Source organism: Mauremys mutica, chromosome 2 (assembly GCF_020497125.1).
Source record: "Mauremys mutica isolate MM-2020 ecotype Southern chromosome 2, ASM2049712v1, whole genome shotgun sequence".
NCBI classification, from domain to species: Eukaryota; Metazoa; Chordata; order Testudines; family Geoemydidae; genus Mauremys; species Mauremys mutica.
In genome coordinates this window covers 177440758-177455487 of record NC_059073.1, presented here as the reverse complement: position 1 = coordinate 177455487, position 14730 = coordinate 177440758, and the positions used below count along the sequence as shown (strand labels likewise).

Below are 14730 nucleotides of genomic sequence, written 5' to 3'. Positions count from 1 at the left end.
GGTCTGGCCATAAGGGGAGGGGAATGGGATCCCGTACGGAGAGTTCGAGCAGCAGGGTGTACCAGTGCTGTCTCGGCCAGGCCAGAGCGACGAGTATGAGGCGGGCCCTGTCCCTCCGGAGCTTGAGTAGCACCCGGTGTACGAGGGGAAACGGAGGGAAGGCATATAGCAGGTGACCCGTCCAGGAGCGGAGGAATGCATCCGATAGGGAGCCCTGGGAGCGACCCTGGTAAGAGCAGAACTGGTGGCATTTCCTGTTCTCTTTGGAGGCAAACAGGTCTATTTGGGGAACACCCCACCTCTGGAAAACTGTGTGGATAACATCTGGGCGAATCGACCACTCGTGGGAGAGGAATGACCTGCTGAGATGGTCGGCCAACGTGTTCTGCACTCCTGGAAGAAACGATGCTACCAGGTGAATAGAGTGGGTTATGCAGAAGTCCCAAAGGTGCATCGCTTCTGTGCAAAGCAGGGAGGAACGAGCCCCTCCCTGTCTGTTGACGTAAAACATCGCCGTCGTGTTGTCCGTGAAAACGGCCACGCAGCGCCCTTGGAGATGGGCGTGGAAGGTTTGACACGCCAAGCGAATCGCCCGCAACTCCCTGACATTGATATGTAGGGAGAGCTCCTGGGGCGACCAGAGACCCTGGGTGTGCAGGTTGTCGACGTGCGCACCCCACCCCAATGCCGAGGCATCCGTGGTCAGTGTGACAGAGGGGTGGGGTGGGCAGAATGGAACTCCGGCACACACTACCTCTGGGTTCAGCCACCAGTTGAGCGGTTCAAAGGTTGATCTCGGGACTGTGACCACCATATCTATGGAGTCGCGGTGCGGGCGGTACACCGACGCAAGCCAAGTTTGAAAAGAGCGAAGACGCAGCCTCGCGTACATGGTCACGAATGTGCATGCCGCCATGTGGCCCAGGAGGCGGAGGCAGGACCGCACCGTTGTTGTCGGAAAGGACTGTAGGGTCTCAGACGAGGGAAGCCAAAGTCTGGTGCTGAGGTTGAGGGAGGCAGGCCCTGGCTAAATTGGAATCCAGGACCGCACCGATGAACTCCACCCTTTGTGTTGGAGCTAAGGTAGACTTCTCGGCATTGATCATAAGGCCTAGCCGTTGAAACAGACCTAGGATCTCGGCCATTTGACTGGTTACAAGTTGGCGGGATGATCCGCGGACCAGCCAGTCATCGAGATACGGGTAAACATGTATGCAACGACAGCGAAGGGCCGCGGCAACCACTGCCATGCACTTGGTGAAGACGCGCGGTGCCGTGGAGAAGCCGAAGGGGAGCACCGTAAACTGGTAGTGCATGCTGTTGACGACGAAGCGCAGGTAGCGTCGATGAGGGGGGTAAATCGTGATATGGAAGTATGCGTCCCTCATGTCGAGGGCGGCAAACCAGCCTCCCGGATCCAGGGAGGGAATAATGGTCCCCAGGGTTACCATGCGGAACTTGAGCTTGAGCAGATATCTGTTGAGCTTTCGGAGGTCTAGTATGGGTCGTAGACCTCTCTTCGCCTTGGGGATTAGGAAATATCGGGAATAAAATCCCCTGCCTCGCATGCCTTCCGGCACCTGCTCGATGGCACCCAAACTCCACAGTGTCTCGACCTCTTGTAAGAGGAACTGCTCGTGAGAGGGGTCCCTGAAGAGGGACAGAGAGGGTGGGTGGGAGGGAGGGGGCAAAACAAACTGGAGTCGGTAACCAAACTGCACCGTGTGGAGTACCCAGTTGTCTGTTGTTATCTGGGACCACGCCGGTAGGAAGTGGGAAAGACGGTTGAAAAACAACGGGGAAGGATCCAGTAAAGAAACTGGTGGGCCGTCGTCGGGTGTCCCCTCAAAAGTTTGGCTTAGGCCCCGGGGGGGGGCGGGCTTGGTGGGCGCTAGGGGCTGATTTCCCCGGTTGCCCGACAGTCTACGCCGATTCACTCTGCCCCTGCGCCTATTATCGGGGCGCGGCCTGGGCTGGTTGAACGGGCGGTATGGCTGTGGCCTGAAGGATCTCCGCTGGGTAACCGGCGTGTGCATGCCCAGGGAGCGGATAGTGACTCGACCGTCCTTGAGGGTCTGCAGCCTTGAGTCTGTTTTTTTGGAAAATAGACTCTGGGTATCAAACGGTAAGTCCTGGATAGTGTGTTGGACTTCCGGCGGCAACATGGAGGCCTGCAGCCATGAAATTCTCCTCATGGCCACCCCAGAGGCCAAAGTCCTGGCTCCTGAATCCGCAGAGTCCAGAGAGGCTTGGAGTGCCGACCGGGAGGCTTTCTTACCCTCCTCAATAAGGGCCGTGAATTCAGGCCGGGAGTCTGATGGCACCAGCTCAGTGAACTTCAACAGAGACACCAAGGTGTTATGGGTGTAACTACTGAGGAGAGCCAGCTGGTTGGCAATCCTCAGTTGGAGGCCACCGGCTGAATAGACCTTCCATCCCAAAAGATCCATCCGTCGCGCCTCTTTAGATTTCGGCGCTGGAGCTGGCTGTCCATGGCGCTCACGGTCATTAACGGACTGCACTACCAGTGAGTCTGGAGCCGGGTGTGTATAGAGATACTCATACCCTCTGGAGGGGACGGAGTATTTCCTTTCCACCCCCCGAGCAGTGGGAGGGATGGAAGCCGGTGACTGCCAAATAGTATCTGCATTTCGCTGTATCGTGCAAATAAAGGGCAAAGCCACCCGAAGAGGCGCATCAGCCCCGATTATGCTGACCACAGGGTCATCATCCTTGGCCACCTCCTCAACGGGCAGGTTAATGTTTTGAGCCACCCGTCGAAGCAAGTCCTGGTGGGCTCGGAGGTCAATCGGGGGAGGGCCCGATGACGACGCCCCCGCCACCGCCTCATCCAGCGAGGAAGACAATGACAGGCCCGGGACTACGGTGTCCGGTGGGGGCTCGTCAATGTGCTGTGAGGTCTCCGCGACCAGGGGATGCTCCGCAACTACAGGTGGCAGAGGTTCCTCTACCAATGACGAGGGAGGAGGTCGGCTGACCGTAGCCTCGGGCGCCCTGTGGTCGGAAGCTCTTGGGCACTGAGAGGGGGGTACCCCTTGAGCCTCATGATAGGCCCATGGGGTCCAGAAGCCCCATTGGGGGGGACCCTGGTCCTGCCCTTGAGGGTCGGTGCGTGGATCGGCTACACTGTCCGCTTGAGAGGAGACAGACGGCTGACGCGAAGGCCACGGCGGGGCGGAGAGACTGTGGGACTGCGCCATCGACGCTGCTGGTCTGTCCCTGGATGGTACCGAGGAATGGTACCGGTCGTCATGGTGCTGGGAGCAAGATCGGGACCATCAACCGTGCCGGTGCCGGGAGGTCGACCGGGATCTCGATTCCCGGCGGTGGGAGCAGCTGCGGGATGAACGGTACCGGGAATGGTACCGAGATCCGTATCTGCGTCGATACCGCCGGTCAGGAGAGCGGGACCGGGATCGTTTCCGGGAGTGCGACTGGTACCGCGATGGTGAGCGGTACCGGGACTGCGACCGGCGCCGAGATCTGGAGCGGTGTGAAGGAGAGCGTCTCCGGGATCGGGACCGGGACCTGGAGTACCGTCTCTCTCGTCTGTCAGGGGAAGGAGGCCGCATGATAGCCGGCTTACCCACTGACTTCACAGCCCGCACGGCGGTGCCGGGGGCTGGATACTCGGTGGCTCGGTGAGCGCTATCAGCTCTCTCGCCATCGAAAAAGTTTCGGGTGTCGACGGGAGAGGCAGCTCGACCACGGTTTGCACCGGGGAGCAAAGCGGTACCGGACTCAACGGCTCTTGCGGTGCCGGAGTCGACGGTACAGCGCATGGTTTGGGCGCCGGCTGAGTCGGTGCCAGGGGTGTCGGAGCCGGTGGCTGGGCAAGCAGTCCTGGTGCAGATGCCTTGGAGGCCGTCTGCACCGGCTTACGCTTCCTCGCAGGAGAGAGGGAATGGTGCCGGGACGTCAGTGCCAGTTGCTGTTTTTTCATAGTCTCGGTACCGGACCGGCCAGGAACCGCTGGGGCGCTCCGTACCGAAGCGGCCTGTGGAGCGGCTGATGTCGGCACCGCAGGGCTAAGTGCCGACTCCATCAAGAGCTGCTTTAAACGAAAGTCTCACTCTTTCTTTGTCCTCGGCTTAAAAGACTTGCAAATAGGGCACTTATCTGCACGATGAGACTCTCCTAAGCACTGCAGGCAGGAGGCGTGAGGGTCTCCAATCGGCATGGGCCACTGACAAGCCGAGCAGGGCTTAAATCCCGATTTCCCCTAACTAACTAACTAATGAACTAATCTAACTATTTTTAAGAACTATATACAATAACTACAAAGAAGAAATCAGAGAGAAGCTAGGGCTGTGGAGGTCAAAGGAGCACTCCACCGTTCCAACGACCGTCACAGGCGGTAAGAAGGAACTGAGGAGCGGACGGGTCGGCTGGGGTATATATCCAGCGCTATAGCGGCGCCACTCCAGGGGGGCGCCAGCCGACCCGCCAAGTGTTGCTAGGGTAAAAATCTTCCGACAAGCCGTGCACGTGGCACGCGCACACCTAACTGGAATGCATAGGAGCAATCACTTGAAGAAGAACGTTCTAATCCAGTGGTGAGTCTTGGGTGCTCCTGGTCGTCTTCGGCGCCAGTGAACTCTCCCCAGCAAACCCCTCCGGTGCCCTCTTCTGCCGCTCTCTGCAAAGCCACACAGAGCGACCACCTCCCCACTTAACTAGCTACAACCTCCCTCCTTGTTCCCAATGCAGGGTCACAAGCCCCAGTACTCACAGCCCCACACAGCTCTGGGCAGCCGTGATACTGGGTCCAGCTCCGGCCTGTCCTTCTGGGGCAATTATCCCCTGGCACAGTGCTGCTCCGGGCTCCTGTCCTGGGATGTCCCCGATCGGGCCTGTCCTCCTCAGGCAGGTTCTCTCTGCTTCCTCCTCCCAGGGCCTGCAGACTGCCTCTCTCCCTCCCTGGAGCTCCAGACCCGCCCCCTGGAGTTTCCCTCCTTTTTCTTACTCTCCTCCTCCCCCGTGGGAAAAAGATTTAAAGGGGCCATGCTCTCTAAACCCCAAAGGGGTTATATGTGCTTTGTATTTGCAAAAATAATTGATCAATTCTATGTTTTATGCTGTAGGAGTATATATTACAATCCCTTTGTCAGCTGAGATCATTAGAGAAGGAAGTCTTACGTTCTTCTCTGTTGCATCATTCCCCATTGATGACTGAATAATTTTATTAAACTAAAAACCTTTCTCCTCTATTACAGTAAACATGCTTTGTATAACGAGGAAGGAAAATGAAGAATGGTTAAATTTTAAATAACTGTATGGATTCATTTACCTAAAGATAATCTACATGTTACTATGATTAACTAATAGCAAATAGTGTATCAATTTCCCTGTATGCAGGTGTAATGAATGATTAACAATACTTTTTCCCACCACAGAAGGCCTGCCATTGGGAATGAAAAGTCTAATCCTTCTAAGAGACATAGGGACCGTCTGAATGCTGAATTAGATCATCTGGCCAGCCTCCTGCCTTTCCCACCTGACATAATATCTAAATTGGACAAACTTTCTGTCTTGCGCCTTAGTGTCAGCTATCTCCGAGTCAAAAGCTTCTTTCAGGGTAAGTCTCTTAAATATATCAAACACTTCAGTGAGGTTAAAGGGATACTGTTAACTTAAATATATTTTTCCACTTGTTTGCTTTGTGCATAGGACACCACTTTGAGTATAATCAGTTTCCTCTGTTACAGGTTTATCAAACAATGATGGGATAAAAAATGTATTTTAGAAAATAGGAAAATGCAATTGTAAACCCACAAAAAATTGGCAGGGAGACTCAGGGGCACAAGCAATATCTGAAACTACTTTCACCTCATTTTTGAAATTGACTAGATTTCAAGGTGATAATATCCTTTTAAGTATGTTGTACAAGTTGAGCAACAGCTGTATGGTGACATTATCTGCATTTACTGTATGCCTAACAGGAAATAGACCTGGATGAGGGGCCAAAGGGATCACTTTCTTTCAGGAGAAGTGAAATCTGAAATCTCAAGTGTTGACTAAAACCATAATGGGCTGCACTTTGTTTTTGTAGTTGTCTGGCACACTCTATAATCAAAACCAAATTGGTACATGTGGATGTCCATAATAAGAATTCTTCCAAATTTGCAGACAGTTCTAGTTTCTTCTGTTAATGAAGTGTTTTGATATTTTACCATCAGAAAATATTACATACAGAAGTTGGACTATAACCATGTTGGCCTGCCAAGAAATGTTACTTTTAAAACCCAAGGATATAAAGCATGTGCCTCTGTTGCCTGCTATTCATCAAATTCTCTTCTACTGCTTATAGTAAGTCAATAATGCAGAAACTAAAAAGTGAACATCAGTGAGTACTGGAATAATCACTTTAACTGATTCTTTGAGTTCCCCACTACATGCCAATAGACAATTGCTTCTCTTTCACCCTCATTTCTTTCTATTCCTAGCTGTTTTTAATTTTATATCCTGGCAGAGCTCTCTCTGGGAATCTAAGGTGCCTGAGAAATACCAAGTTAATACTTCTTTTATTGAAATCATGGCTGATTGTGTCAGGCAGCTTATGGTCATGAAAGATATAATGGCCTAGATCATCACTCCTAGAGTTTGCACATGAATCCACCCACTCCAACCGTGACATGTGAAAGACAAATCTTTGGCATCTTCTCTTAGCAGAGTCTCCTCTGTGGGACCATGGGGACATGGTGGAGACTGAGTGGGCCAGGAAAAGGAGCAGGTGGACTAGGTGTAGGGATAAGTGGATGCACACCTTTTCCCCCTCCCTCCCTGCAGAGAAACCTCAGAAGATATTATGGCACCAGGCCATCTTACGTTTTCCACAGAGCCTCCTCCACAGGTGTTCCAGGACAGGAAGGTAGAGGTTCCAGAGCCAATCCAGCCGTATGGGACCTCTGCCTGGCTCTTCCAGGTTTGAGGGCAAGGCAAACCCCACACCTTCAGTGGTATGATGCGGAGAGATCTCCAGGAGCGAATCCCTGTGCAGATTTGCTCTCCCACAACCCCTTCTGGCAGGTTTTCAGCACAAGGAGATCATCTGGGCCATTATTTTGTCCCTGGTGGTTGGAAAACCAGGAGAGATCATTTAGATAAAAGCAGTTTTGGAAATCAAGAAGGGAAATAGCACTCCTTAACAGGGTTTTAATTGCTTTGTGTCTGCTTGTTGCCAGATCTGCAAAGTCAGGATTTCCCAGACCTGGGAGTTAATATCAATAGCACCACTATTATTCACCAGAGATCTCCTTTGGGACTCTATATTAAACCTTAAGTATTCTATGCATAAGCAGATGTTGACAAAGCTCTTTTGGGAAGCTTTTGCTCGTATAAAGGGAAATTTATTAAATTCAATAGAGAGACTACTTTTTTAGGTCCTGTCTTCAACTGCAAATGCTTATTACCTAAGAAAACTTAGGCACATACCAAGTGAAGAGGAGAGAAGCAGTCTTTCAGGCAACCGGGTCCCTAACCAATTAGGACTTCATAGATTAACACTAACACCTTGAATTCCATCTCCAAACATGTAGGAATCCAGTGCAGATCCCAAGGTTCTGGTCTAATGTGCTCCATGCATGAAACTCTGTTTAATAATTGGGCTGTAACATGCTACAAAACATCAGTTTCTGGGTGGTCTCAACTTGGTATCCCATGCAGAATACATTACAGCAGACTGTCCGAGACCGATCCGGGTTCGAACAGCTTTATATTGGGAGAGGAAAAACAAGCTGGACCAGAATAAAGTTTAAAGCCAAGTGGCTGCGTTTATTTGAGGAAGAGTTACAACTTGGGCCGAGGAAGGGGGCAATTCTGAACTGAGATGTTATTAAAAATACAAACACACCCAAAAAATCATTAACATACAAATCTATACTGCTCACTGCTTCACACTGAGTAGACAGACATGCACTAGTTACACAAGGAGGAAATTCGGGTTCGTCAGAGCGGTGCCCGGTGCCACACAGAAAAAGGGACCCACAGGCCACTGCCTCAACCGCCCTTGCTTTCACACTAAGGGTTTTACCCAGAGTGTGGTGCGGCTGTGATTGTGCAGATTCCACTCACTCAGACCACAGAGTCTGAGTCAGCTAATGCCCAGATGGAGACAGCACCCAGAACCAAACACTCCACACAAAGACAGAGCAGTAACTTACACAACTTAAAACAGTCTGTAATTAACTATCTACTAAAAACCCAGAACAGATTTACAAACTAAACAACTGTGCAATCATGAGCTAAATACTATAGAATACAACAATTCAACTTTCATATACTATATACACAACTTGGTACCGAGTTAGGGAGGGGAAAAAGAGAGGAAGCTAGGTAAGCAAAATGTCAGAAATTAGAATGCAAATACCACACTCCAGGCGCAGCTGACCAGCAGTACAGACACCAGAAGCATGACGAGCTGATAAGAATAAATCCAAAACGACACGACACGAGATAGCTATAACCGGAGGAGACCCTGGCTGAAAGGTTGATCAGGACTTCCAGCTGACACGCGGACACCCTGCAAATTTTGGTGGGAAGCATAGTTTTATTCGAAGGGTCTCACTCACTCGTGTCAACATCTGATTGGTCCCTGGCTCCTATACCCTTCAGGCTCCGAGCTGTTGCCCCCCACGCCAACAGGATCTGTACGCGACACACTGGCATCTCTGCACAAGGCCCTAGCCTGACCCCTAGATGACCAAGCAAAAAGAGCGGGAAAATGCACACAGTACTATAATGTTGCACACCACACCTTATGGTTGCACACGACACCACAGTGTTGCTGGGCAGAATTAGGTCTCTGCCCTCTCCTGTGGAACAAGAATCTGATCCAAGATGGAGGCTGCCTTGTCCTTTTAGCAGAACAAGATGGCCGCAGACCGACAATTGGCCATACAGAAACCATAACTATGCATAGGGTTGCGACACAGACTAGTCATGAGGTGACAAAGGTTCAGATAACTGTGGTGAGGTCCACATTGGAGAGACAATCACACCCATCTTACCTTGCACAGCTGAAGGAAAGTGCCCTTGGCCATGGTGACAATCGGGTAACCAGGATCTAATAAAATTTGTAGGCTGTGCACATCTGTTATAAATGGTGGCTGAACTCCTTCCATGTGGGGCACTGATAAAATCTGTGCCAGTTCCACCAGATGCTTACCTCAACCCACCAATATTATCATGGTATTATCTAAATTAAGTTGCAGGTCCTCTTCTTTGCCCCAAGTTCAATATAGACACTATGCTATTTGTTCTTTTTTTTCTAGTTGGATTAGACATGATAGATCTGAGTGTCACCTGCAAATTGCATACATGGCAGTCCGTGGGGCAGAGGAAAAATTGCCCACAAATATTCTCTTGGTCCCTTCAGAAAGATCAGAATGGATCCATTCCAGCAGTTCCACTGACCCCTTTTAGGGATTGCAGGTGGGTTGACAAAACCTCACAATTAACTGTACCAAAGGCTGGTGACAGATCTAAAAGAATCATGAATGTCACTTTATCTTTGCCCACTGCTAGAACAGCTAATCCTAACGGAGCAGGGACTGCCTTTTTATTACATATTTGTACTGCACCTGGCACAATAGGCTATAATCCTGATGAGGGCCTCAAGGCAAAATCACAATACAAACAACAAAAATAATAATAATTTTCTATTCCATACCTTAGCATATAACCTGATTGGCTGGGGTCAAGGAAATTTGAGGACTAAAACTTTCCCCAAAAATGAGACTATACTTAGCCAGACTGGTAGTGTGAAGAGCTGTTTGGTTTTTCTACTCAATGGACTCAATAGCTGAGAACTACTAACACCCTGTCCTCCTTCCCCCATGTGGAAAATACTGACTGTCTTCACTAACACTGGATCCAGTACTTCTCTTGGTGACCTTCAACAGCCAGGAAGGACAAGGATCCATCTCACAAGTTGGAACTTGAAGCTGCTACAGCATCTGCATAATCTCAATGGACAACACTGATGGAAAATCAAGCAGAACAGTCTCATTGATTGTCCCATTGAGACACTGCTCTGTTTCATGGCAGTAGACAGCTCAGTCCACATCAGAGTGGTTTTCTCTGCAAAATAACGCAACCCTTCTGCTAGGTGGAGCCGGCAGCAATCAGGGCAAGGTTCAATATCTAGGGGTTCCTTTTCAACAATACAACACAGAACTGGCTTGAGCCCCCACCCAGTAACTGGGAAAATTACATACCATCCTTGGGCACCTCTGAGAGGCAAAACTTCCCCTCTCGCAAGCATAGAGTCTGTGTGTAGAAAAGAAGCTTTTAATGAAGGGAAAGAAGTCACCCAACATCAATTGGGAAAATGCCACAAGCAGGATTCATAAAGATAAAACTGTGAGCAGGACACCCACCCCAGAGTGCATGGGGCAGAGTCTTCTGCCTCATGTTCTTGAGTTCTACAACCAGAATTTCCTTACTGTGCCCCCCTCTGCTTCCTCACCATGTCCCACTCACAGTGGTTGTCCTTGATCAGTGAGGACCCAAGTTTCAGAAGTGTATCAGTGGGAGTTCACCTCCCACCTGGGAAGAAGACACCTGGCTCGCTCCACCATCTGGGTCCACTTGTTTTGACTGGTCACACTTCCGGCCACTGTTCCTCACTGCCTCCCACCAGTTGACTGTTTGCCACTTTCGCCAGTCGCTCACACTGGCTACCTGTCAGTCACCTGCTGCCACCTGCCTCTCTTCTGTGATCTCTGCAGGTCAGTCTCTCAGTGATTTTAGCTCTCAGCAGGCTGGGCAGAAACACTGCCACACCACAAGTGATTTCAGCTCTCAGCGAGTACTTAACATAACAAAAAGGTTCCTAATGAACCCTATTTAGCTCTATCTTTGAACAGTGGGGAGGAACACACTAAAACAGGCCAGGGACCCTTAGGGAGAGTCCACACCTCCTGGCTAGGACACCTGTCCCCACCCCTCTTACTTTCACAAGGGTCTGGCATTCGGGTCCCTGGCTTAACAAGGTCCTTTCATCTGAGGGTAACCCCCTCATTTGGGACAGGGTAAGTACAATTCTGCTGCCCTTCATTCATACAATAAAGACAACAACATTGATAACAGCATTTCACTACCCCTGTATTCAGTACTAAAATTATTTGTAACCCAACACCAGCCAAATTTGATCACTTTAAGGAGCACTGCTCTCTCTGCTGGATATCTAAGCAGAGTAGGTATGTTCATGTAAATATAGTTTGCTCCCGAAGTCTCTCCCCCTTCCAGCTAGCTGTCAGGGGAGAGTTCATTCAGACCTTGCTTTCAGTAACATACAAATTCATCATACAGAGAAAAACTTGACTCTAGCTGAGTTGAGGCCGCTTGGATTCATGAAGCTTTCCACTGCTCAGAATAGTTCTGCCTATGCAAGACCTTGCAGGTGCTGTGGTGGAGGTGAAGAAACCTCTTTGCCTCTTGTAGAGTCATGGCATCTCTAGGTTGCAGTTGGTCAAATTTTGCATAAAAGTGATGCCACCATGGCTCTTGTTATCACCATTCCCATTTAGTCTGTGAACCATAGAATATCAAGGTTAGAAGGGGCCTAAGGAGGTCATCTAACCCAACCCCCTCCTCAAAGCAGGACTAATCCCCAGACAGATTTTTGCCCCAGATCCCTAAATGGCCCCCTTAAGGGCTGAACTTACAACTCTGGGTTTAGCAGGCTAACCCTCAAACCACTGGGCTATCCCTCCCCCCATTGTGAGTGCTATAGGCAGAGCTGATGGAGAGAGTATCTAGAGGCCACTCTGTAGCCAGTGAAGGACAAATTATTACTATACAGTCCTGTCAACCTATTGATAGAGGGGTCAGTTGGATGAACATTTGCCCTCAAGGCTGCCTGGTAGGTCCATTGGTTTAATCATTCTCAGAGGAATGGCCGTCAAAACAGGCCCTTTGCTCCATAATGCTAGTAATCTTCCATCCTGAAAGCGAAGAAGACAGCGGTCAGTCCATGACAGCCCTATTTCTTCAACCTCCTCTCTGAGCTCAAATACCAGACCCCAGTAGTGCATGAAGTGAAAGCACAGAAACACGTGTGGCTGTAGGAGGGAAGTGGGTGAGAGCTAGAGCAAGCAGCAGCTCCCATTGGGGCTGTCCACAGGATGAAAGGTTTTCTCAAATCTACATCACTCCATTCAGAACCGTGGGGCATTGGGTGACCCTTCCAGCCTCTGTTTCCACAATCAGCCCCCACCCTACTCCAGCTTGCAGGCCACCTGTCAATTCTAATTACTTGGCTCTGTCCCACTCCACATGTCAGCACAGAGCTCCCTGGAGCCACTGCATTCATTCAGGAAGTGGTGGAAGGGCTGGAAAAGAAGAAATACAATCTGTAATTGAAACATTAAAGAGGCAGTTATAAAAACAAACTCCAGAACTTTCTAGATTTAAACAAATTAACCATTCTTTAAAGGTGAACTGCAAAGAGAAATGCAGGTACTTTTTTCTGCCCATTCTCATCCCTTTATTATATGTGATGAAGACCTAATAATTTTTTCCTAAAAGAAAAGGGTGTGTGTGTGTTTTTAATAAATAAGAAATGTCAGGCTCTGGAGGGGCTGTGCCAAACTTCAGGGACATGGAATCTGACATGTTCCAGATTGAAACCAGAGGTGTAGCTGCTGCTGTTATTCCAAAGAACAATACCCTCCTCCCTTTTTTATATGGAGATATACACCTATCTCATAGAACTGAAAGGTCATTGAGTCCAGCCCCCTGCCTTCACTAGCAGGACCAAGTACTGATTTTTGCCCCAGATCCCTAAGTGGCCCCCTCAAAGATTGAACTCACAACCCTGGATCTAGCAGGCCAATGCGCAAACCACTGAGTTATCCCTCCTCAGTTATTTGGCAACTGGTCACCCATCACCCCTTCCACTTTCCAGAGTGCCTCTTTCTCTTTCTTAACCCACACTGGAGAACTTCTGTCCCCTTTCTACTTGCCTACTGGCTTTACCTTCCCACCACTTGAACCCCAATGGACTTTTCTGCTGTCTCAGCCACCCTTCTGCCTGAAACCATAAGGGGGAACTGTGAATACCACCTGTGTGTGGCATCTCTTTCTCGTGGGTGGCTAAAGGCAAAGGTGGTCTCCATTACATGCCTCCACAACATTCCTTGTCTCAAGGGATATCTCACATTCAAGGGACATCCAAAGTTACCTGCATTCCACATACATTTGGTGTCCCCTCACTTTTATTATTAAAACTCATTTACACCAGAAATAAAGTATAATGAAATTGTGGTAACAGAAATAGTTCTTTATCCAAAAGGAAGAAATTGCCATCACTTTAAACTTCCTGCATGAATAGTATTTGTGCCCCTCGTATGAGGTCTTTGACACACTTGGTGACCTATATTTGAGTCTGGCAAATAAAGAGAGATGCTCAATTACCTGTTTGGGAGGAGGCAGAGAAACTCAGAAGACTGGAATGGAGGAAGGAGTAACCAGTTGCAGTATGGTTGATGAAGGCCTGAGATACTGATCTTTGGGTGAGAACAGTAGCTGCAGCTCAGGTCTAGCATTGTATTAGGTTCCAGTTCTTCCTAGTTTGTTGATTTCTGTGGAAATAAGTCAGAATTTGATTTTTTTAAGTAAAAAATTTAGTTACAAAACCCCACCTCCCACCCCCAAATAAACAAAACAATAACAAAAATTCACAACATTTAGGCCCTCAGTTGACATAATAAAGGAACCCAAAAGGGCAGAAACATAATACTTGTTCTATTTTGTAGTTCTTTAAATTAAAGGCTGATACTAAATTGGGAGGTATTTCAAACACCATTGAGGACACAGGTAATGAAAATGGACTGAGACACAATGCAGAAGGACACAGTGATGCTAGAAATATAGCCTAATAAAAATGAACCTGGAAAATCAACCTAGAAGTGCAAGCTAATTCATGTGGGAAAACTTAATCCAAAACAATGATGTTCAGTTGCGGGGGAGAACCTGTAAAGTAGGAATGAACAAAAAAGCCAAATGCAGTTTTTGGCCTGCATACAGAGAGGGATCATATCACAGAACAGAGAGGTGATAGTCCCTCTCTCTGTAAAATCAGTGTGACTACGTCTGGAATATGGCATCCAGTTATGGACACCTCCATATTGGAAATACGTTAGTACATCTGGAGGGAATTGGAGTAAATGCACATAAATGACTATAGGACAGGTGGGAGGAAGAAAGAGTATAGTAATTAAATTTGTATAGCTTGGATACAACAATCATGTGCTTGTATTTAAAGGAAGGATGTATTGTAAAGAAGAGGAGGCATTGTTTAGGACACTTCAGTGCGGCACAATTGAGGAGATATGAGAAGAAGGTGAACAAAATAAAATTTAGGTTGAATATCAGCTGAATATCCCATTGTGAGTTCTGTTAGACTGAGCAATATTCTTACAATTGCAATAGGGTAGACCTTCAATGTTAAAACTGGACTGGAGAAAGCACTGTAATGTACTACATGCACATACCCTGTCTTCTGGAACTGAGCTGCCTTTTAGTTTAAAAAGAACTTATTTGTACATTTAAATTTATATACCATAGCCAGAGTCCCCCAAAATATACTTTTTGTCAATGATATCATAATTTATATATGGCACTGAAGGCTCAAGCTGTAACAATTTGCTAGCCTCTTCATGATATACCTTCAACAGCTACAGAAGCTGATACTCAGACACGTTT

General features: G+C 48.5%; 1 protein-coding gene across 1 annotated transcript in view; it reads left to right on the top strand.

Annotated features, from left to right (window-relative positions):
• The window catches only part of AHRR (aryl-hydrocarbon receptor repressor), a 127231-nt gene that overhangs the window by 14929 nt on the left and 97572 nt on the right, over nt 1-14730 (top strand). The window contains exon 2 of the mRNA XM_045003242.1: nt 5418-5599. Coding sequence (XP_044859177.1) covers nt 5418-5599 — 182 coding nt within the window. The remainder of the gene's footprint in view (nt 1-5417; nt 5600-14730) is intronic.